A 24,806-nucleotide genomic window follows, 5' to 3' on the forward strand; every position below is an offset into this window, starting at 1 on the left:
TTACTTTGTATATAAATTAATTAGTGCAAGTAAGTTGAGAACACGTGGAAAGTAAATCGTTCGTTTTATCTGTTCGTTTGAACTAATGTCGGTACGTTCATGTTCCAGTTTTAGTGAATAGAAAACAACTTTAAATAAAACGCCCGAAATATCTTCGTATAAATGTCTTTGCGAAGATATTTATCTAGCGTACGAAATTGATTGTATTCGTTTAATTCGTGATTTTATTTTGCCGGTAATATATACATGATCTATTTAATGTAAGCGCGCCAATTTCTGGTGTGTTTAGGAATTGTTATTGAACAATTTAAAAGCGTAAAGATAACTCTGCGATTTATTATAAATGATTTTATAATTACTCATAGTCTATTAGTTTTGTTTTTATTAGCTGTATGCTTATAAATTTTTAATGTAGTTTGATCAATTATATTATTTATGTTCGAGGCTTTTTCCACCTTTCCGATCTCGATTCTCCATCAAGATTGTATGTTACATTAATTCCCTTACTTTTCAAAGCAACACTTATCCCTTTTAAAAGTATTCAGATATTAACTATGCTATTCATATAGAAATGGCAGAAGCAGTAGAAGCCGTAGAGCCCAGAGAGCCAGTGTCCCTAGCTGGACCTAGCTCTCGGGACCTTGAAGTGGAGGCAGAGGAACGTCGTGCTGAAGAACAGAGGAAAAGGTCCAGAGACCCACCAGTGGTTTACAGGGATATTGATGTAAGTCTGCGATTGAATTGTGATCTTAATCAATTGAAAATAAGAACTATATTTAAAAGTAATTAGATAGGTTGATGGAAATAGGTGTTCATAAATTGTACTACATACTTTGTTGGATAGAATAGAGTTCTCATTGAAAGTGAAAAATAACAACTATTACGCGTGAAAAGAAATCAATCGTAATAAATGGGTGTTGATAATTAAAACAGAAACATTTGTAAAACTTTTATACTTTGTAATTACAGTAGAATCCGTTTATTATGACTCCGCCTATATTGACCAACCGGTTATTATGACGTAATTGCACTACGAAGTTTGGTTTTCATATAAAATTCTTTATAAAAAGTCGGATATATTGACTTCCCTTACAGTGACATGCCGCTTATTATGACCCATTTTTAATAAATTATGTCTGGTTATAATGACCGGCATGATTCTTTACACGGAAATGTGGGAAGATTATGTTGTCATTGATAGCGATCTCCTCACATCCGAAGAACCCACCGATGAAAATATCGTAGAGAACATTAGTGTTAAGGAACAACTGGAAAGTGATGGGGAAGAGGAAGTCGAGGAATCACCATTACCTACAATATTATAATATAAATTACAATAAAATGAAAAAACAAAAGCAGACAAAAATTACAGTGTACGTACAGTAAAAAAATACACTTGTATGTGTTATTATAATAATTTGCTGATTACGTGCAATTTTGATTTTGATTTAATATGTACGTATACATATGCAAGTATACTATATTACTGTATTAAAATACTTAAATACATACATATTTAGATAAAAAAGATTTTTCATTTCTTCTTCGCTTTGTATGACGTCCGCTTATTATGACGTGTTTGTCGATTCCCTTCGATGTCATTATAAATTAAAAGCTCGTCTTAAACTAGTATAAAAGTCATTTTTTTTAAACGAATTCGCATTTCCAGTTTTAACGTTGTATTCTTTTATTTTGCCATGTGCAATCGTTTGAAAAGTTTTTACAGATACTTTTACAAAGTATAATTTGGCAGGATATGAATAAAATGTTTTACGACCACTACTTTATAGCTGAGCACATGTTTATGCACTCGTTAATGCATCCGAGTCATTTCGTTATTTTCAATATCAAATTTAAAGATGGTTCTAATGCGTAAGATATTTCGTACATAGACTTATTCATGTTTATTTATACGGCTGATGTGAGTCTAACGTAAACATGTTTTGGCGACTTTTGGGAGTTTATGACCAATATGGCTTCCATGTGCCAACATTTCTCCAGAATATTTCCATCGTATAGTTTATGTATATGTAGACTCAAATTAAATAAATATAATCTAGATTCATTAAATTGGAATATTCTCTTTTTGATTCTACAAAAAAATCTGTTTTGTTTTTTGTTTACTTTTTGAATAATCAAAACTTTATTCATCAATTCTTGGATAAGGTTTTTTAAGCTATTGCATAGCTTCTATCGCGGGCCTTGAGCACGGGGACCGAATCCAGAAATTCCGTAACGAAAAAACCTCACGCTCCCTACTCCGACGGACACGGAGGTGTGGCTTGAAGGCATGCTATGCAATAGCTTTACCGCGGCAGTTCCCGAGTGCCACACGTCTTTTTTTATAAATGTTTCTATGAATCATTTAATGTTAATTTAATAGGCTAATGTTCTAATTTACAGGGCGCACAAGAATTTGAAGCGTTCGCGAAAAATCTAGAAGGTGTCGAACTTTCGCCTGAAGAAAAGCAAAGTCTTGATGAATTACAACAATACCTCGTTCAGGGTGAAGGTAGCTGGGTGCTTGGGGATGACTTTTTAAGTTTTATTGGTAAGTATACTGCAACGTGACACCAAAATATTTACCCAGTATAAATGTTTTGTATCACATTTTAGACATTTAATTTAACATGATATTATTCCTTATGTATTTTTTATTATACTTACATACATTTTAAAATATTTTTGATATAAGATATTTACGAAGTTATTGTTCACTAATAGGATAACTATTTATTATTGAGTAGGTATTATAATGACTTTTTGTGATGAAATCTACATCCAACTATAAAAATTATCTGACCTGCTCAAGCAGGTGGCCAAAAAAAAAAAAAAAAAAATGGAAAACATATATATGAATGTTATATTTTGTATACCAAGTGCAGCATACTATGTTACGTGTAAAACGTGTTTTGCTTTGTTTATCTAAAAAAAATTAAAGTCATACAAAATGTTTTAGGTAAGCGCAACGCGAATTCAATCCTAATGGTCAAACTTACACCGTATGACGCTGGTATACATAAATTTCAAATACATTCCCATTTTTGACTGGCCGGCTGGCGTGGTTGGTAGTGATCCTGCCTTCCAAGCCACAGGTCGTGGGTTCGATTCCCGCCCGGGAAATATTTGTGATATTATATGATAGATGTTTGCTCTGTGTCTGGGTTTTAATTATCTATATAAGTATTTATTTAAAATTATATATGTATGTTTATCAGCCATCTGGTTTCCATAACACAAGCGAAAGCTTATTTATTTATTTATTTATTGAAGTGAAACTTCTTTATCGGGGTTGGACAAAAATTTAGTGTAACATTTTTGCGTTACGCCGTACGCGTGACATTTTTGCGTTACGCCGTACGCGTGACATTTTTGCGTTACGCCATACTCGTGACATTTTTAAGGTCATAAAGAAGTTTCACTTCTTACGTGTGTACTCTAGTACACGCATACATTTTTTTATTTATTATTTCCCCCATCAGGTCGCATCCTCTCCGACCCGAGCATCTCAAGCTCAGCTCGTATAAGCGTGCTGCGTTGTTTGGCCGCAAGTGCTCTGCGTGATGATGTGTCTCTAGTGCTGCATCAGGACAGACGCCAACACGCTCTCCTGGGCTATGCACATGGGATTGATGCACTGCCTCTGGAGGAGCAACATGCTTTGGCTCTGTTTGTAAGTATTTTAGTTAAAATGATCAAGTGGAACGTTTTAAAATAGTCTCGTTTTAGCAATTAATGAGACAAATAATAATCAGTCGATATTCTTATAAATGGCTATGAAAAGTGAGATCATAAAGTGTGATTTTAAGTAAGCCTTTGATTACGTCCATTTTAGGTAATATTTAATTGTAATTCATATAAATATTACAATAATCTTATAACTATAAGTTTAAGAACAATATCAACTAAACCGTGTAGTATGTATGTGTATCTCTCTGTATCCCTATGCCATTTGATTATATCACAAGGTGTTCCACCAGGATCTATTCTAGGTCACATATTTGTCCACAGATGTGCAATCTGTTCGAAAACACGTCGTCATCAGAATGGCTGCTGTACATCAGTGAATGGGAACATCGTGGACATGCGCTGTCGAATATCAGAGTTACTACTAAAGTAAGTAAACATCATAAATAAAAACTTATTTTATGAAAGATAACACAATTTTATGAATGTAAAATTTTTCATCGAGAATACAAGAGATAATAATTTAAAATAAATCTCTGCTACTTAAATCTATATGAAGGATAATTAAAAAAGAAATGTGAAGTTTTTTAATAGGTAATTCGTTGGTATAATAATTTAAAAATTTTAATTTAGTAGGTTAGAATTGTCATAAATTGAACAAAAAAATGTAATAGCGATATAATTGACGTGTTAATGTATAAGGAACAAATTTAATTTAACCCTTATAAAGTAGTTTATTTAATTCATTACATACTTTTCTGTTAAGGTATGCGTCCAATGCATGCTAAGCGAACAAACAGAGCTACGTGAGTGTGGAACAGCGCTGCTATATAACATCGCCAGCAAGGAGGTAAAGACCGTGGTCTGTATCCTGATGTATTATTATAGCTTAGATTTATGTGTGTCACTTACTTAAGATTTAAAATTATTGAATTGTAGTGATTTCTGGCTATCGTTGAATTATTTCCGTCAAAGAAAAACCATAAAATGTAAGATATAAATGTCATGTCAATACCTATAATATTATGGTCTTTCTTCTGAACGACTTCAAAGTTTAATTTTTAAATAAGAAATAACATTTGCTTTAATGATTAAGAAACAGGAACATAAAATTCTCATTGGCCAGTAAAATAATTGCCATATATCTTACAGCTTTGACAAAAATAAGAACATTAATAATATGCTTATTAAATACGAATCATTATTAAATAAAATACTACGATAAAATATTCTGATAAAAAAATACAAAAAAATGGCGGTGTAAATTTATTCTAAAACATATCTGACAGTAAATTTTTTCCATAAAATTTAAAAAGAAATGCCGCAATGAATCTATCAACTGAATCAACCTTTACTATTTATAAAATTATCACTACAGATACAACATAATAAATATTAACACTACAGTTTTCATTGATACTAATTGAACAGGCGTTATCTCATATTTTTTAATTAAATAACATCATATCAATTTCCATGACATACAAAATCCTATGTCTAGATAACGTGAAATTTCCTTTGGCGCAGCGAACCAATGGTAATCCAAATATTTTATGTTTGTTTGTAAAAATGCGTGTTACGCAATTGCGTTTTCTTAACGGTCCTTAAGTATACATATATCTGCGCTAATATTATAGAAATAAATATTAGATCAATATATCACATAATACAACCTCGTGTATGCAGTTTATAGGGACGTCCATTCTCCTTTAGTTTCGGTACAATTTCCAATTATACTGACATCCCATGTAACTCCTTGTGATGTTTATTGTGTTGGAATAAGTAATAACCAAGCAATTTTTTTTGTTATTTATTGCATTTTATGCCGAGTTTTGTTATGAGTATACCTAACGTGCTTGAACCTCTTTGATAAAATTATGCGTTTTTTATCCTTTAATTTCTGTAATAAAATTGATTTATCTTTTAGTTTCTCATGATTAACTTGGTTCAAAATCTGTTCTTCTATGTTTCGCTTCATTCGTTTAAACCTCGTTTAAATGAGGAACTACTTGTCCTTTAACATGTAACAATGTTCGTAACAATCCTAATAACTTTGCCATTCTAGTTTTCAAAATCACACTGATTCTTTAACTTGTCTTTTAATACTATTGACTCTTCCTCTGGCTTTTCAAAATTTGCTTGGTTCGATGGTATCGCTGCAGAGCTGTATATCTTTCAGCGGCTGGGGTTAGGCGGGAGCATTCGTAAGCAGCTGCCCGCTCAAGCCAAGTTTAAGGTAAAACGTTAGGAAACATTATATGTATGTATGTTTGTTGTTTTCCAATGTCTGTTCGGTTTGATTTCGTATTATGAGGGATGTAAATAATACGTTAGCGTTATTTTCTCTTTTGATTTGAATATTCTGTCAATTATCCTTAAATATTGAATTAAAATAAAATATGCGATAATGCGACGAACTAAAATCAAAATTAGATTATCTGGTTCTGATTGCATAACCATGTCAACTACTATCCCTTTCATATATTTGAATAACCCCTGTTGAGCATGACTGTTATGTGTATTTCTAATATTTATATTAACGGATTATACAGCTTATTTCAAAGTCTTCTTTGTATAAAAATTGTATTCTAATATTTAATCATCTCATGCTTTTAACTAAAAGACAGTGAAACTGAAATCGTTACTCTGTGAAATACATTTCTTTCGGTCTCACTTTAATTCACTTTGTCAGTGTTAAATTTCGGTTTTGGTTACTGCGTTTTATTCGAATAAAAATATATATCACGTATTGTGTATTTACGCATTACAATTAAGACTTTTGTAACAAATTAAGAAGGAAGTAAAGTAACATAATAGAGTACTTAATAGTACAAATATTAGACAATGTAATTTTAACAAACAAGTTCTAAGAAACGTTCATATAAGCGATATCTATTTGTTTGCCTGCCAATCTGTGTTAGATACACAGACACTGGGAAGTGTCCTGTTTGGTGATGTGATTAATGTCGTACAAATAAATAGTTATTTCGACAGAAACGTTTTGGGCCAGCTTCTTTGTTTAATTAAGTATTTTGTAGATGACTCGATGACATGATGGGTTGAAGAAGTAGACAAAGCGTAAAATTGTGTTATGATTAATTTCACAATTTACCATTGGTAAATCAAATTCGTTAGTTAGGAATTGTATCTAAGATCATGCAGACAGTTATAGCAGTTCTCTAATAGCCATTGAAAATATGGTTACTTCTATTAACGTAGTAGACCATTTCATTGTGTCCAAGTCTTTAAAATGTTTCATTTTTGTCTATATCTTTACTCGATCTTTCTCTCTTCTAATAGTAATCTTTTATCGATTCTTCTGAAGTTTTCCTTTCATCAAAGTCTCATTTGCATATATGGATATTACAGTACATACACTAAAAGTTAACAATATTTGAATAATACTTATTTAAACGCAAATTGTTTTCTCATAACATTATATTATTATGCAGTTGTATTGAGACGTAATATAAAGTGACGAGCATATTTTGGAAAACACGCGAGAAGGAATCCCATGGCCGTGAAATGAACAAGTACAAAACGTTATCAAGTAAACAATTTAATTGCGTTATAAATTATGTTTGTTTTTGTTTAATGTACTTTATGGCTTAAAGGCGTTGTTTCATATTAATAGCTCATGAACACGGGCTGAAATAGCGTATCTATATCATGATTGAATAGATGTACTGCGATTGGTCTTGAACTTGGTTTATACCCTTGCTGGAACTGTTATCTTAACACCTAACATCCTTAGGCATTCGGATTTCTTCATATTTACCTATACAACAACTAACAAAATAACATACACTACAGACATATGCCATATTGCCATTAAAATAATTAAGTTGTTATAATGTGTTGTGGCTGTGCATAGGTCCAGGCACAACAAATGCCAAATTTGTTCTGCCAGAAACAAAAGTATGACAAAAGCGAAGGCAATAGAAGAAAAACACTAATACTAAACATAAAACACCAACAAATAATCAACTGAACGTTGATTACTTAACATTATTGTCATATAGAGTATGTCGCGTTGAGATAATTGCATTAAGGTAAAAATAGAAACAAAATAAAGAACAACGGAAAGTTTATACTTTGAGGAGTCTTACGAAAATATTTACAAGAATTTAGATCTGCAATTAAGTAAATTCATATAATCCTGCTATATTAGCGTATCCATTTCTCTTTCTCTAAACCACATTTTTCTTCATTTCTCTATACATAAAAGGCATTATCCCCATTAAATATACTATGTAATATATGTTAATTGTAAATCATTTATTTGTGGCAATATTTGCCTCGGAACAAGTTATAAAATTTTATCATTTTCGACAACAACAGGGCGACAGAGGATTACCTTTGTTGGTACGTCAATTAAGAAACTTTACGACGTGCGTCTTTTGTTTACATTTCATAAAAATATAACCGCTTTTAATGAAAGAGTTCAATGTTAGTTTACTGTCGAGCTAATCAGATATGTTCAAATGTCATTCATGAATTTTATGTTCTTGTTTATTTGGTTTATAGAGCAGGCTCCAAGGAGATGTTCGTTTGCAAAAATCGCGGACCTAAATCTGACTTCTGATATATATTGTATAGATCCCAGACATCCTATAGACAGATGTTGCCAACCAGTTTTGTGGTCCCCCTGCCCGCACCCCGGTAATTAAATATGGCATACAAAGAAAAAAATAAAAATTTCCAAAACATGCCGTGTGGGGTATCAAATGAAAGAGCTTATTGAGTAGATCACGAATATATAGCATACTATATACATTTCTTACACTTTCTCTAAGATTTTTTAGAAAATTTACGAAAATGGTCCATTTTTGAGTTAACTTTAAACCACTATAGATTGAAAACTCATGAATATATTTTTTAAATTATTATTTTAAATAATTAACAACAGTCCATTGTTTATGATTCAATAGTTCGTAATATAATATAAGTGAGCTATGTGGTGGATTTGATGAAAATAACTATATACTATATGAACTTGAAAATATACTCGCCATCTTTGAATGCTCCCCCCACTCCCCCATGCAACTATTTCACTGTACGAAATATTGAATCGTAAACAATGGACTATTGTTAATTATTTAAAATAATAATTTAAAAAATATATTCATGAGTTTTCAATCTATAGTGGTTTAAAGTTAACTCAAAAATGGACCATTTTCGTAAATTTTCTAAAAAATCTTAGAGAAAGTGTAAGAAATGTATATAGTTTGCTATATATTCGTGATCTACTCAATAAGCTCTTTCATTTGATACCCCAAACGGCATGTTTTGGAAATTTTTATTTTTTTCTTTGTATGCCATATTTAATTACCGGGGTGCGGGCAGGGGGACCACAAAACTGGTTGGCAACATCTGTCTATAGGATGTCTGGGATCTATACAATATATATCAGAAGTCAGATTTAGGTCCGCGATTTTTGCAAACGAAACTCCACTGAGAGTCCGGTCTATTAAAGTAATTTGCTTCTTTTTGGCAAATATGATGTATTTAGTGGCGAATGTTTTGTTTAATATTTCGTCATTACCTCCCCGCAACCAATCAGTATAATAATTTTGGAGTTTCAAACATATTGAACTTTTATTTATCAAAAAGAAAATGAAATATCTTTATGCATATATGTCAGAAGTGAAACTTCTTTGGCAGGACTCAAAGATACCAGAATCGTCACCTTACTCCATTACGTGACGGTATTGCCATGACATGGCGGTATTGTCATGATGCCACCTTGAAATTTTACTCTCAATTGCCTAAAGAAATTTGACTTCAAAAGACTCGATCCCACCCAGTATTGCCAAAAGATATCTCTGCGAATGTCCCCTCCACAGGTGTTCGACGAGGTATGCGTAGAGCTGGCAATGGCTGCTCTGCAACTAACCCAATGGGCACCGGCTGAAGAACATCTCTGGCGTACTATGACTGCGCTGGCCAGACTCGCGCAGCATTCTGCTGAAGTGCCGCAGTTGATAGCAATAGTAGGACCCGATCCGAGCGCTTACAGGTATGAAAAAATAGGTTTTTTAAAGGCACATGTGTTCGACGAGGTTTGCGTTGAACTAGTGCTATGGTAGTTCTACAGCTGACCCGATGGGCACCGGCTGAAGAACATCTCTGGCGTACTATGACAGCTCTGCCCCCCTAGCCAAGTGGCTTTCTATTAGCGTAAAGTTCAATAGAATAGATTATGAATGTATGAGATTGACGTTTGATTACGACGACGACGACGATTGATTACGTCTATCTCATACATTCATAATCTATTCTATTGAACCTTACGCTAATAGAAAGCCACTTGTCTAGGGGGGCTGGCCAGACTCGCGCAGCACTCTGCTGAAGTGCCGCAGTTGATAGTAATAGTAGGACCCGATCCGAGCATCGTCATTACATATTTTTTTACAATTATTACCGATTCGGAAAGCAGTATCTATGAAGAAGAACCGGCAAGAAACTCCATAGTTGCTCTTTTAAAATCATGTCAATACATAGTTTTACATAATATGTATAGGAGAAATATTATTTACTTTGCAATTTTAACCTTACTTTCTAGTGAAATACCTATCTAGTATAAAGATATAAATTGATATTACAATTACAATTAATTTATAATTTGTACAGTTCATGGTTTATCTTCGAAATAATTCTTTTGCTAATGTTTAAGAAGACGGTATGGTTTTTATGTTGTTCATGCTGCGTTTTGAACTTTTGAATTCAATAAAAAATAAAAACAGTTATTCGTAAGTAAGTCTTTTGAATTAAAAAAAGAAGAAATTCGAATATCTCGTTTTGGCGGCAATAAACTCTCAGAGGTCACTAAACCAATTGAAAAGTGACGTAGACCGTACGAAATTATTAACTTGCGTTGAAATTAAAACACAAAAAATACAATGTTGAGTGAAATATGTAATTGCATATTGAGTGAAAATCAAAGGATATTTAGTAATGGTATCAAAATAAAACTGTTATTATTTTTATTTTCTAAAAAAAATATTTTTTGAAAATTAATACCTACTGCAATAATAACAATGATCACATCTCAAGATACTATTTTTATTCGTTTTTTGCAGAGGTACGAGCGCTCGTGTAGACGAACAGATAGATTTAATCATGAAGAAAGTCAAGTAATGGGATATTCATTTAATTTTTTTATTGTTAACATCGTTTTAATTTATTATAATGTAATTTGTTGTAATTTATTTCATAGCTTTTAATTAATGTCCCTCAAGCTCATAATATTCGTCTATCAAATATGTAAATTAAAATTTATTTATATAATGTACTGAAAGTTAATATGTACTCTAGTGTAAGTACCTGAGGAATTGTTTAGTATAAATATGAAGATTGTTTATGTGCATTTACTGTATGTGTATACAATAAACATCGGTTGTATAGAATAAATATATTGGTATTAATATATTGTTGTTTTATTAAAACCGAAAGTAGTCGAAACGAAATAGAATTATAACTTATGCTTAAATGTTCCTAATCCTAAATATGTACTTGTGAAAAAAGTAGGACATTTTATATTAGTAAAATATGTAGATGTATGTATGTACATTGTACATAGAAAGAAGCATGTACCTATTTAGTTATTTACGATGAATTTAAGACAGAAAAATTCTGTAAATGTCAATGATAATAATCACCTAATTATAATTTATTTTATTTCATAAACAGATTATATTGTTACGACCCTTGCAATTATCATTAAGATTTAAATACCGAAGGGCGAAAAAGCTTCTCTTCATAAATACTATTTGTTACTAGGGAAAGTAAGATAAGAGTGTTAGTTTTGTATTGTCATGAACTAATAATAATTGTTACAAAAATAACATCGTTATGCATTTTATCTTAATCTTCAGTTGCAGCTCTAGGTCAAAATCCAGTCATTTATTATTAGTATAGTTCCTACTCATAGAAATGTATATATCCTTCTGATGTTCGTTTTGTACAAATGATAAAAATTAATGAAAAACGTACAGAAATTTGTTATGCTATAGTAGTGAAGAACCAGCTAATAGTGTAATATTGTTAGATTGCATATTTGTAATTAACGAGTGAATATTTGCTTTACATATATTATTGTTGTAAAAGATAAGGGAAAACCGACATTGACATTAAGCGACTTTGAATTGTTTTTGTCATTAAATGCCGGTGAAATACTTCGATGATTTATATATGATGTAGCCTCAGAAGTCAATTAATTCCTAATAATCGATCGTCTTTCGTTCACTCATTTTAAAATGAGTAATAATATGAATAATAAAAACACACCACGCGCTCCCGGTTTATCGTTCCCGCTAATTATGTCACACGAAAAAGCAAACGGACTTATCGAACTAATAGCGTGTGTATAATGGATTAAAGGTCGCAATGTGTTAGAACAAGAAGCCATTATCAGGATAGTTGTACTGTTTGTCGCAGCCTCGGACAGGTTCTGTCTTAAAGATAATGCGGAGGCATCACCACGCCAGTACTCCTGATAATAGCAAGGTGTACGAACGGGTGCTAAATATTTGTATGGTTTAGAAGTGTTGTGATATGGAGGCGCAAGAAATTACCTTGACGAAAAAGAAGTCGGGGGGAGGATGGTTGGCGCAATGTAAGAGAAGATTGCCCATACTAGAGTGGGCTCCGAAATATGATAGAACTAATGCTATAGCGGATTTGATAGCTGGGATAACGCTCGGATTGACGCTCGTGCCGCAAAGTATAGCGTACGCTTCGCTCGCTAATCTCCCGGTGCAGTATGGACTGTATTCCGCGTTTATGGGTTAGTATTCAAATTATTTATGTGAATATTAGTGTAGGATCTATTACTTTTTTATTCGTAGTTTAGAAGTGAATAGTATTGTACAATTTTTTTTAAAGTGGATATTACAAATTTTGACAAAAAATAATGGGTATGGAGAATTAATGAAACGTATTAAAATATATACATAGTAAATATTATAAGACATTGCATTACGAGGAAATATTTAACCAAAAATTATGTAGGTCGTAGTCGTAGTCGTAGTTCAGATTTTTATTATCAAATTTATTTGTATAACTTTCCTATTGTGTAAACAGGATTTAAAAAGAACTCTACATAATATATGATGAACAAACAATTACAAGGGGAAATTAATAGCTGTCTATTAAAATAAATCCGCCTACTTTATTAAAATTAGTAACAATCACAGGCGTTGTAGTTTATTTTACTACTAGGTACCTACTTTTCTAATCATGAGTATTCGCAAATAAATAATTTTGTTCCATTTCAATATCGCTTCGAAGTTTTTAGATTCGAAATTATTTTTGATATGTTGGTATAGTCATTCCATTATTTCTATTCTTACTTTTTTGTGTTAACTATTTTTATTAATTTTGTGAGGTCATTGAGCCTTATGAAAGGCTGCGTACCTACAAAAACCAACTTTTATATTATTCAACTTGATCTCAGTATTTATTCCAATTTTTTAAGTGCCAAGAGAAAGGATAGATAGAAACATACCTGCATTTAACATTTACTTAACTATTTGCTTAATAATTATTATTTTATATCAGTAGGTAATATTGAAAAATAAAAGTAAATGAAGTACTTTCATTAGCTATACTGCGATCTTTTTTATACTGCATAAAACTTAATTTTCAATCGATATTGAATGAACATTTTAAAAATTTTGTAGTTAATTTTATGTAGAGTCAGTTAGAGTTTCTTCTATAAAAATATTTTTAACCGACTTCAAAAAAAAAGGAGGAGGTTATCAATTCGGCCGGTATTTTTTTTTTTTATGTATGTACACCGATTACTCCGTGGTTTCTGAACCGATTTACGTGATTCTTTTTTTGTTCGATGCGGGATGGTGTCGAATTGGTCCCATAAAAATTTTATTCGGATAGGCCCAGTAGTTTTTATTTTATGAGCATTTTTGTCTGTATTTGTAAATGTTGCAAGTGCAAGTTTGAAATCGGTTGTTTTTAACGCAGTTATTGACTTGTTAAATTCATTGCTATAGGTAGGTACTTTTGCAAATTTTCTTTTTGCGAAGGTACCTAGTAGGTAGTAATGTTGGTAAATTATTATCTATTAAAGAATAGAAAAAATTCGAACACGAGGCGGGAACTTGCCTCATGTTCATTTTTTTTCGATGAATGAATTTGAATTAATTTGTTTTTTTTATTAATTCGATTTTTTCTATTATTGTTGTCTTTTGCATTTTGTCATTGTAACGATTATAAACTTTTTTCATTTATAAAAATATTATACAAAATACTATTTTTACATTGTTTCAAAGACTTTCCAATGGTCTATGTTCATTACCATTGTATTCTGAAATAGTTAACTTCACAATATTCACTAATTTCAGAGTAGGTAATACATGCTATTTAAATTCTACAAATCATGATACATATTAGTCAATGTCCCAGCAAGACAGACATTGCTACTCAGAAAAAATTGCAATTAATCTACTATAGATGAAAATGACATTAAAATAAACAAATTAAAACACATTTTTTCCAATAGGTACAATGCTATACATGTTCCTGGGTACCGTGAAGGAGGTATCCATAGGGCCGACTAGTTTGATGGCCCTCCTCACTTTGCAAATATGCCGTGGCTTGCCGATCGAATTTGTGGTGCTTTTGACCTTCTTGTCCGGTTGCGTGGTCTTCATCATGGGATTGTTAAAACTTGGTAAATATATTTTGATGATTTCTCTAGAAGATGTTACTAGCAGATAGAGCTTTAATTATTAGTAAGTACCTTCTGTGACGATTTTTTTTACCGTGCAAAAATTCATGTAGGTAAAACAGTAAAATTTAATCGTTTTTTCAACAAAAATAATTACCAGTAGATTAATTAAATTCTTAGATAGCTTAACCGGTAATAAATTTAGATCTCTTTAGAGCTGTGACGTAGGTACATGCAATCTGACATTACATTATCTAATTTATAATTAAAGTACAATATACATATTTGCTAAATGTAATCATTTATGCAATACATACTAGTATACGATTATACAGATTCCAAACTGTACAAAAGCTTTACATTTGTCTAAGATAAGATTTAATTGTTGTATACTTAAAAGGTTACCTACCAATAAAATTAGGTATGCAATCGTATACATCAAATCCTTATCCAAATGGTTCATTTGTAAGACTTCTTCATATGAATTTCGCATCTTTGCTCGCCCTGGCCCCGCCCGGGTAGAATTATTTTTTGTATGTCATATTTTTAATTAATTATTATCATAATCCAAGCGGAGACAAATTCAACAAACCAACAATCACAATTATTTTGAGTCGTAAATAGTGTTATAACACGACATTCTTTATCAACAGAAATTATAGTTTACCTCCCTATAGAAAGAAAACATAATCATTCAGGTTCTACTTTACATAAGTACTTATTACACTAACATTGTTTCCTATTCCAGGTTTCCTAGTCGACATAATATCACCATCCGTAACAAGTGCGTTCACATCAGCAACCGCTGTGACGATCATAGTGGCTCAGCTCAAGGGTCTATTGGGGTTGAGCTTTATCGCAGAATCCCTTGTAGAGAACTTAAGTTTTATAATGAAGAGTTGGTCGTCTGTGCGTTGGACGGACTGTGCTCTGGGCGCGTCTTGCTGTACTGTTCTGCTGTCTTTACGGGTTGGTTATTGTTTTAATTCAAAGGATAGATATTGCATAATCTTACTACACCTGTTGTGCTTCACATATGTAATTACCCATATTCTAACATACATATACTATTTTATGATTTATAGATACTGTAGATACTACGGGTACCCGTGCCCGGTACCTGTCTTAGTTAGAACGAAAACACTTTCATTTATTAGACACACATAACAGTCAGTAAAAATACAAAATAAATCAGTTCTTAAATTTTTGTATAAAATGTGTAAATAAACGTAACTAATTGAATCAATAAAAAATATTAATACGATTTCTCCAATTCTACTAACGCTTATGAGAAGTCAGCAATCGATTGTTGCTATTTAAAAAAATAATGTTTACATTTCAGAAATTAAAAGATATAAAAGTAAATCCAAAGAAGTACAGGTTGAAAAAAGTATTATGGATGATATCAATCGCTCGGAATGCATTAGTCGTTGGCATCGCATCTACAGTCGCTTATTGCACTTATAATCCAGAAAAACTGCTCTTCAAATTATCTGGTAATTATCTTCTTATTATTTTATTATTCATTTGTAACAAGATGTAAACATTACACTACTAGAAATAAAACATTGAGTCCTATAAATTTGTTAAGTATTATAACGTCTATATAAGGCAGTTAAAATGCAACGTTGAGTGCCTTTTTAGATTCCCTGTATAAAAATAGTAACATTTGTTGTTTATGTAAGTACATATTTAGCACCTGCTACTTCACTATTAGTATCTATATTCACTACGTAATTCCAACTCTAGTTGTTATAATTTCTAATATTATAGAATAGAGCAAAAAATGGTGCTTACATTTTAGTTATTCGAGCAATCGAACAAAATTGTAGTTACATTTTTTCATGCTTATAATTTTTCATCCATTTATATTTTTAATTTTTATTCCAGGTCGAGTAGAACCAGGTCTACCCCAAGTGAGTCTGCCTCCTTTTAGCGCAGTGATGAACAATCAGACACTAGGCTTTATGGAAATGATAGACCACCTGGGTTCTGGACTGATCATAGTCCCTGTGGTTATGGTACTCGCTAACATAGCCATCGCTAAGGCATTTTGTAAGTATACTTTACGAAAAAAAATTTTTTTTTTGAAAAATTTTTAAACATCAAATTTGTAATAGTATTTTTTGTGTAAACTGTGTTATGTTTATAAACGGTTTTTATTTTATCTTCGTGCGTGTATCTAAGTGTCACACCTACGTGAGACATTATTTATAACAGGTAGCATTTATTAGGGAAAAGATAACGAAAATCTACATGAGCATTTGAAAAAAATCTAAATTGAAGAGTCATGTTTAGAAACACTAAAGTTTCATAATGAAGGGAAAGGATATTCTTTGAATATTTATAATGAATGAACTGCCCCAGCAGACTTGCAGACATTGCTTCCTTATGCCTTATGGAACTGAGAACGATAAAAAAACTTATCCGATTTGGTAGAGTCGAGTTTTACTCTTAGCAATACCTACCTTTGGCGAATCATTTTTATTATATAGATATTCAATATGAAAAAAAACGAGTTCTCTTCAAAAATAATTAACATCTTTTTTTAACACTCTTTTATTGACTTCACCTGTATGTCTGTGTGTAACTGACTTTAATTTTCAGCTCCCGGAGGTCGTATAGACGCAACACAAGAGATGGTGACTCTTGGACTATGTAATGTGGCCGGTTCGTTTGTGCACGCGATGCCAACCTGTGGAGCGTTTACAAGATCAGCTGTATCACATTCTTCAGGAGTTAGGACTCCCGCTGCTGGGTTTTATTCAGGTATAGTAGCTTGCAGTTGAAAAAAGCGTGTGTGTCGGGCACACGTGTCAGAAGTGAAACTTCTTTGGCAAGATTCGTCGCCTTATTGCGTGACGTGACGGTATTGCCATGACGTGACCTTTAAATATTATTCTTAACGCGCCTAAAAAAAATCTCTTCAAAATGTTTTAAAAAAATATGCTACTCAAAAGTAAACGTTAGTTAAATGTAAACAAACGAATGAGCTTTGGGTGGTTTTTTATATATAGAATAGTTTTGGACCTATATTAAAAGTTCATGTCCTTGAGTGTCATATTGATAAAGTATAGGGTAAAGGAATCCTTATAAAATGAGTAAAATTGAAGCTTTATAAATTAGCGCTAAGGCTTAAATGTAATCGATTGTTTTATTAACGATAGACGCAATGAGTTTCTACCTATACTAACATTGTTTCATTCAAATACGCAATTCGATTATTGTTGATCTTATTACCGTAGTATCTTAATAAACATAATAATACTACACTGAGATAATATGATAACGCCTCAATTGTAATCATTGTTAATATTTATTTTATGGAGTTTATCTTTCCAGGTTTAATAACTCTATTGGCTTTGAACTTCTTGACGCAATATTTCTTCTTCATTCCGAAAGCATGCCTATCTTCCGTACTAATATGTGCTGTAGTTTTTATGGTAAGTATCAAAATATTAATCCATACTAACTATTTGACTTAGGGCCGATTTTTCAATGCTTGGATAAAACTTATCCGTCCAATAAAGTATTACACGATAATATTAAAATGTCACTTAAACTGTCAAATACGGGCAATTTGAATACGTTTTTTAAATGGTAGTTTTATACTTTATTCGACGAATAAGTTTTATCCAAGCATTGAAAAATCGGCCATAAAAATGTATAATTAATGAAGTAAACTTTATAAGTTACTACTCTGGAAGTGGAACTATTTAAAATTAAATAAGGCTCTTGTACTAATTTGTAGTGTGTAATTTTCATTTTTATGTTTAATACAATGTTGTTGCAGTTGAAGCTACATACTATGACATACTTAATGCGTTTTGTCACTATAAACTTTTGTCTATGATCGCAAATATTTTCAGTAACATTTTTGACGTGACAACGTCTTATAATTCGATAGAGCCGGCTGCACGCACGAAAAAACATGACTCATGCGGCGTTACCTCGCTCTGAGGCGTTCCATGTAAGGCTTGAAGTGCAAGTGAGAGCGCGGAACGAGCGACAAAGAAGCACAATCGGCCTTAAGACGTTGTCACGTTCAACTATCGTCAGTAAACCGACTTTACAGAAAACCAATTTTTTTTTTCTCATTTTTCTATAATACACATAATTTTCCCATTACAGATAGACATAAACGTAGTATTCAACCTATGGAAAGGCAGTAAACGGGAGTTAGCCATCTGGTTCCTAACCTTCATGGTTGGGGTTTGGAAGAGTCTCGAACTTTCCGTATTAGTGGGGGCCATGGCGGGACTTGCGGTACTGGTCAAGGATGTCATGCAGTCGCCTGTTGATATGACGCAAGTTAAGGTGAGTTGCTGCACAATTCCACATATAATGAGAACTAGAAAAAACAAATTTCTTTCACTAGATTTACGATTTCTCAAAATTACATTGAACTTCTGCAATTCAAGAAAAAAAACAATAACTTAAAACGAAAGACTAGCTCATATGTTTTGCATGAAATAAAGTTGACTCTACATAAACAGCATTTTTTAATAAACCCAGAGCACAAAATGTTCATTAGTTAGAAACGTTACTATATTAATATTGTCCTCTTCTATGTAATAAAATGAATATGAATAGTAATTATTATAAATATTATTATTCAATATTCAATAAGTAGTCTAATATTCAATTAGTTTTAAAATTATCTATCCTTCAACTTCCAAAGCAATATTACAAAAAAGCTATCAAAACCTAATTTCCTCTTACAAAATGACAGGCAAACAGCGGTGACGTCATCCGCGTATCCGTCCGTCGCGCGCTAGTATACGCGAACGCGGAACGATTTGCCGCTATCGTTCTAACCACGGCCTCGGCTGCTGGCTGTCCAGTACTGATTGACTGTTCTAGCATCGCTCTCTGTGATTATACTGCTACTCAGGTTGGTTACAAATAAATGAATTATTTTTTTAATACAAAATGTATGCTATAGAAAATGCGTTGCGTTTGTAATGACGACGTAAACAGCAAAATTATACAATTGTCCTGCGACATAAATTTTTTTACAAAATATAATTAATTAAAACACCAAAACAATAATAATTAGCCAGGGGTACGAATAGGTGGAATGCGAGGTAAAGACGCTGTTATTAAAATTGGTGGATAGATTCTGTAGGCGTAGAATATTTGGTGATTTGTAGTTAAAACACATGTGTTGTCACTTGGCCCCTGAGTATATATTATGTTCTGTGCACTTGGCCCTTTATCAACTAGAACAATATCCAGACGTTTGAACATTTATACACGTTATTACTATAACTTTTTAAATTATTCGTAATTAATATGGAAACAAATAAATAATGTACCCAGTAATATGTTACCTATTACATAAATTAATTAATTAATCATACACCATTATTCCCAGGTGATATCCCGCTTAATAAAGAAGTTCAAAGAAATGAAACTACAACTAGTTTTCTACAGCGCCTCACCAGACAGTCTCAAATGGTTGGAAAGTATTCCTGAACTCGATAAAAGAGCCCTAAATACCAAAAAAGTCCAGGAAGCCCTGGATGCTGTAGCTACCAGGAACCCTGACGCTGATGATGAGACAAGTGCCCTGTTGGATAAGAAGCCAAAGAATGAAGAAATTGTATGAAAAACAGATTAACTTTTAGGCGCTTTTATGGTTTTCTTTAGTCAGAATATGACGGAAGAAACACTTTATAGAATTTTGGTTCAATGTAATTATAATAGTAATGTGTAAATGTTGAAAGTATTATAAGTAGTATGCTTTTACCTTAAAAGCTGGATGCATTGAAAAGTTTTGATGACTATCAATAATTGTTGAAAATTATTTATAATAGATTATATTTTTGTACTGAGCATGTTGTGTGTGAAAGATTTTATAACTGAATTAGCTCAGATTTAAACTGATACAAGTTTGTAGAAAATGGCAAGAATGTCTATAAATTTAATGTTTAAACATTTTTGTGGACATATTTAACCTATAACAAAAGTTATAAAAAAACTGTTACTAGAAAAAACAAATATAAAAGTAAATTAATAAGATGATTGTTAATTATTGTAAACATGCTTTGTGAATTATTTTAATTCTATTTTTTTTAATACCTACATCATGAATACATTTAAACTACTCCTGCATGAACCACCCTGAAATTAATTAAGCATATAAAAAGTATTTAATTATCTCAGAGGTTGATGAAATTATCATAACTAGTCTGGTGACATGCCATTTGTAAAAACTAAAATAGTATTAAAGTGTTCTAATAATATTATTTATAATCAGGAGCCGTATAACGATCTCTTATTTCCAGACAGTTTCCATAATTAACCATGGCTAGTTATTGCGTTCATAATATGAATGAGCCAGTCAGCTCAATTCACGGCGTAAACTGTCTGGAAATAAGATGTCATAATACGGCCCCTGTATGATGATATAATATTTAGATAGCATTGTAATATAGTGTAAGTTTAAAATCTCAAATAGTATTAATATATTGCATTTTAAAACTGTAGACAAAATATACGTTTTTTGGATATCTGTGTTGGAAGAAGTTCCTAATCATTAAATGGGTATTTTAATAAATTTTACTTTAAACATGAATAAATGTGTTTTTTTACAACCCTATATAATATATTTTTGAACCATACCTAGATATATTATCATTTTAATCAAATGAACTCTCAAAACAATATCTTCTTATGCCTTTATAAGAGATATAAAAATGAATCGCAAAATGTGTTGGTAAGCGCATAACTCGAGAACGGCTGAACCGATTTCGATAATTCTTTTTTTATTATATTCCTTAAAGTACAAGGATGGTTCTTATGTAGAGAAAACGTAAATATTATGTACCACGGGCGAAGCCGGGGCGGACCGCTAGTAAGAGATAAAAATATAAATTTGAATCTTGGAAACGTCTCCAACAATTTCCATGAATTTTGTTTATAGGTTTCGATAAACTCGATCTATTAAGATTCATTCTAAAAAAATACTTAGCAACAGGCATCAGGCTTGATTTCACAGCTGTTCATAGTTTAAAAAATACTCGCTACCGCTGCGCGCTCTGATATTTGGATATAATTATGATCCCTAAGCATAATTATTTCACGTAAGAAAAAAATTCATGCATTTTAAAGTTGAAATAATTTCATTAATTACATACAATTTACTGTGCATTTACCAGTTTAGTAAAGTTCTACTGTTACTATTTTTTAGTTCTAAAAGCCTTGTATTCAGAACCTGTGTTCAGAACCAATAAAAGCTCTTGAACTTATCAGTAGACTGCAGTGTTGCCAAGTATATAATATTTATTTGCATACTTTAATAAATACAAAGATAAAGAGATTATTAATGTTGAGCATGTTTGATATTTTGGAATGGTATCCGTCTTACGCTTTTTCGATCAGGTCACGTGTCCTAACGCGAGTTTAAGATTTTATACCTATTACAGAAAAAGTGCTCAACGCCGCTAAAGAAGTTTTCACTTCAAAAAAACATAATCAATAGTAGGTAATACTGCGGCTAATAAATAAAAATAAGCTGGTCAATATTTAATAAATAAAAATGACCATAAAATAAATAACTGACGAATATTGAGCAGAATAACTGAATTGCCCTCGAAGATAACTATCTCAATAAAATAAATTCAATTATTTATTTGTTTTGAGCATTCTGACAACAATTTATTATTGACATACATTATACTTATGTAGTTTCTTGCCTTATACAAATTACATACCTATATTGTTTTGCCGGATCCAAGTCTTACTCAAGCTTTTTTTGTAAAGAAGACTGTCAGAAATCGAGAATTTCTGTAGTATTTTATGTTATCTGACTCTGAAGTCTAAGTTAATTATGAATACCCGTAGTGTTATTATATTATGCTGTAGGAGATTTATACCACGGTTCAAATGTCATTTAATAACTCTTAAAAATAAATCATAAATGTGAACTTGACTTTTTTTTTAACATCAATCGCAAGTGCAAAAACACGTGTTTCTTTAATTAAAAAGTATCTAATGAAAATAAACTAGAGTACATATTATACAAAAAGACATTCATTTATATAATTAATCGAATTACAGTTGAACCTCGATAACTTAAACCTCGGTAACATAAAAACCTCTGTAACTTCAAAAAATAATATGTTCCCTTCCCATCAGAGCCCAAAACCTCTTTAACTTAAAATACGCAACCTCTATAACTTAAATAAATAATCTCTGTATTGGCCCTCAGTAACTTAAAGAAATGTTTCCACAACCTCTATAACATAAATTTTTTTGTCAAATGAGTCATTTTGAGAGTGTCAAAACAAAAGGTTTCGGTATTTATTGCTTGCACGTGTTTACTATGTATTGTTAACGTAAACAATACATTACCAATTGTTTGCTTTATCGAAATTCTTCAAAGCTTTGCGGCGGTTAGCTTTATGACAACAACTTACTTGCATCATAAGTTTTTGATTGTTGCCCTGGAAACATCACTTTACTTACTGTGTGATAAAACTGGCTTAAAATGAGTCCAAAAAGAAAACTAACAACCCTCACCTTCGCTGATAAATTAAAAGCTATAGAAGCAGTGAAAAATGGATAGACCCTTGATAACTTAAAACCTCTATAACTTAAAATATTTTGTGTTTCCCTTGGACTTTAACTTATCGAGGTTCTACTGTAATATCTAATGTAAAAAATATGTTAGCTTAATGTTGTTAAATAAACAATTTCCCACAATTGGGAGTATTGCAATAGACGTGGCAACATTTAACGCTCAGCAGAATAAAAAAAAAGAAAAATCTGAGTCAGATTCGTTCGTCGTTCGCGTCGGGCGTGTTGTGTTTTGGTTGGTTTGGCATATATTGTAACAAAAGATTTTTTGTTAAATATGTAAATCTTAACTTAAAACGTGCGTAGAATAAGATAAAGACTCTTTATATTCAAGTGCCTGTTTTGTCTTTCTTATATTTGGAACGTTTCTCTTACGACTTCTTATCGACCCGAATCTGTGTTTATTTATATTTATAGTACGGGTATATTTGTGTGTTTGTTTTGCAAACAAATAGTTTATCTCGTGCAAAAATCTCTTTAACTGCCTTACTTTGTGATGATGAATCTTTGAGAAGAAGAAAAATGAGTGGGTGCGCCGGCAAAATGTGGTGTGCAGTATTGTTTTGTGCCTTGGTTGGTAGTGTAGCGGGGCAGTCGTGGTTAACAAATATCACAGATAATCTTCGGGATGGGCTCTCCAGGGTGCTGGAGACGTCTGTTGTTAATTACTCGACGCCTGTGATCAACGCAACTTATGTGGCGAGAGTGGAATTCGACATGCGCGCTATGGGACACCTTTATAATTCGAGTCATATTATCCTTGATATAATATCTCGAAAACAGGCGTACCCAGAAGGTAAGATTGTTGTGTATATCAATTATTTTTTTAGTTATTTCTTTTTCTGTACAATAATTTGAAACCACTACATATTTTGATTGATATGTGTGAATTAAACACAAAAAAATTAACCTTTCATATGAAGGAATATATACACTCATTAATGATGGTTGTATGATACAAATAAGTTACTTTATTAAGCTCTCAAAGCTCTTCACAATCCAGCAAATTTATTTCTGTGTTCTCGTCAAAAGAATGCAAAGTACTGATAAAAACTCTAGAATAAAACGGGCTTAGTATTATTTTATTTGTTTATAACAGTATCATCAATTTGCTATTATTAAATGCATCAATCCTAAAGAAAAAGACCAATAATATGTACTTAATTGTAGCATTTGTCATATAAGTTTATCAAGAAGAATATAAACAATATTGGGTTGCGACAATAGCTTTATTTAAATCAACAATATGTCTCCAGCATTATAATAAGGCGGATAGCATTACCAAACAATAGGAATCTGAAACTTTATCAATAACACCATAAGAACAATAGAGACAGACACTGTGAAATGTGCTGAGAGTGATGTTTTGTCGTTCTGCATCATTTATTTATAGTTATACTTTGCACTATCATTGAGGATATCACTACATGGTATAAAACAAAGTCGCTTTCTCTGTCCCTTTTTCCATAAGTATGCTTAAATCTTTAAAACTATGTAACAGATTTTGGTGCAGTTTTTTTTAATAGATAGAGTGATTCAAGAGGAAGGTTTTAGTAATATAATTTATTAGACAAAGTGGCCAAGGTGCAGGCGGAATGCTAATATTACATACACACATAGTTCTCGTTCCTGTGTGATTTTTGGGACAAATTCTGTGTTAATCCAAGTTCCCTCTATATGTGTGCCAAATTTAAAGAAATTTGTTTCAGCAGTTTTTGAGAAACATACAAAAATTTATAAGCTGGAAGTTGGATATGATATATGATTTATACAATTATGAAATTAACATTACAATCATAAGTAATCTTAGCATATAAACCTCAAAGGTGATTGAATGACATAGTGA

At 31.8% G+C, this 24,806-nt stretch overlaps 3 protein-coding genes across 6 annotated transcripts in view; all 3 read left to right on the forward strand.

The window, feature by feature from the left end:
- Window positions 1-11,116, forward strand: part of LOC149906703 (uncharacterized) — a 34,404-nt gene extending 23,288 nt beyond the window's left edge. For 3 of the 4 annotated variants that reach the window (XM_090104880.1, XM_090104882.1, XM_090104881.1), the window contains exons 8-14: window positions 570-724; window positions 2,404-2,551; window positions 3,483-3,673; window positions 4,012-4,116; window positions 4,454-4,549; window positions 9,534-9,706; window positions 10,770-11,116. In XM_090104880.1, coding sequence (XP_089961006.1) covers window positions 570-724; window positions 2,404-2,551; window positions 3,483-3,673; window positions 4,012-4,116; window positions 4,454-4,549; window positions 9,534-9,706; window positions 10,770-10,827 — 926 coding nt within the window. In that variant the 3' untranslated portion in view covers window positions 10,828-11,116. Of the gene's footprint in view, window positions 1-569; window positions 725-2,403; window positions 2,552-3,482; window positions 3,674-4,011; window positions 4,117-4,453; window positions 4,550-5,866; window positions 5,924-9,533; window positions 9,707-10,769 lie in introns of all 4 variants that reach the window. The other variant, XM_090104883.1, reaches the window with a different exon arrangement.
- Window positions 11,117-12,124: 1,008 nt separating this feature from the next.
- Window positions 12,125-20,951, forward strand: LOC149906704 (sodium-independent sulfate anion transporter-like). The gene is made up of 10 exons (XM_090104885.1): window positions 12,125-12,475; window positions 14,210-14,380; window positions 15,126-15,346; window positions 15,720-15,873; window positions 16,268-16,432; window positions 16,985-17,146; window positions 17,720-17,820; window positions 18,509-18,694; window positions 19,110-19,271; window positions 19,755-20,951. The coding sequence occupies exons 1-10, from the start codon at window positions 12,244-12,246 to the stop codon at window positions 19,986-19,988; spliced, it is 1,788 nt and encodes a 595-aa protein (XP_089961011.1). The 5' UTR covers window positions 12,125-12,243; the 3' UTR covers window positions 19,989-20,951.
- A 2,206-nt stretch (window positions 20,952-23,157) lies between these two features.
- LOC149906705 (prominin-like protein) overlaps window positions 23,158-24,806 on the forward strand; it is a 58,147-nt gene continuing 56,498 nt past the window's right edge. The window contains exon 1 of the mRNA XM_090104890.1: window positions 23,158-23,756. Within this exon, the coding sequence (XP_089961016.1) occupies window positions 23,483-23,756 (274 nt within the window). The 5' untranslated portion in view covers window positions 23,158-23,482. The remainder of the gene's footprint in view (window positions 23,757-24,806) is intronic.

The sequence above is a fragment of the Colias eurytheme genome, chromosome 8 (assembly GCF_061535395.1).
Source record: "Colias eurytheme isolate Ceu_HAF_F1 chromosome 8, ilColEury1 Martin Lab GWU primary, whole genome shotgun sequence".
Lineage (NCBI taxonomy): Eukaryota > Metazoa > Arthropoda > Insecta > Lepidoptera > Pieridae > Colias > Colias eurytheme.

Bases quoted from the DNA above. Each gene is read 5' to 3' on its own strand.
- LOC149906704 (XM_090104885.1), top strand. From the start codon at position 12,244: ATGGAGGCGCAAGAAATTACCTTGACGAAAAAGAAGTCGGGGGGAGGA. The intron at 14,381-15,125 runs GTAAATATATTT...TTCCTATTCCAG, and splicing joins CATGGGATTGTTAAAACTTG to GTTTCCTAGTCGACATAATA. The intron at 18,695-19,109 runs GTGAGTTGCTGC...ACAAAATGACAG, and splicing joins TTGATATGACGCAAGTTAAG to GCAAACAGCGGTGACGTCAT.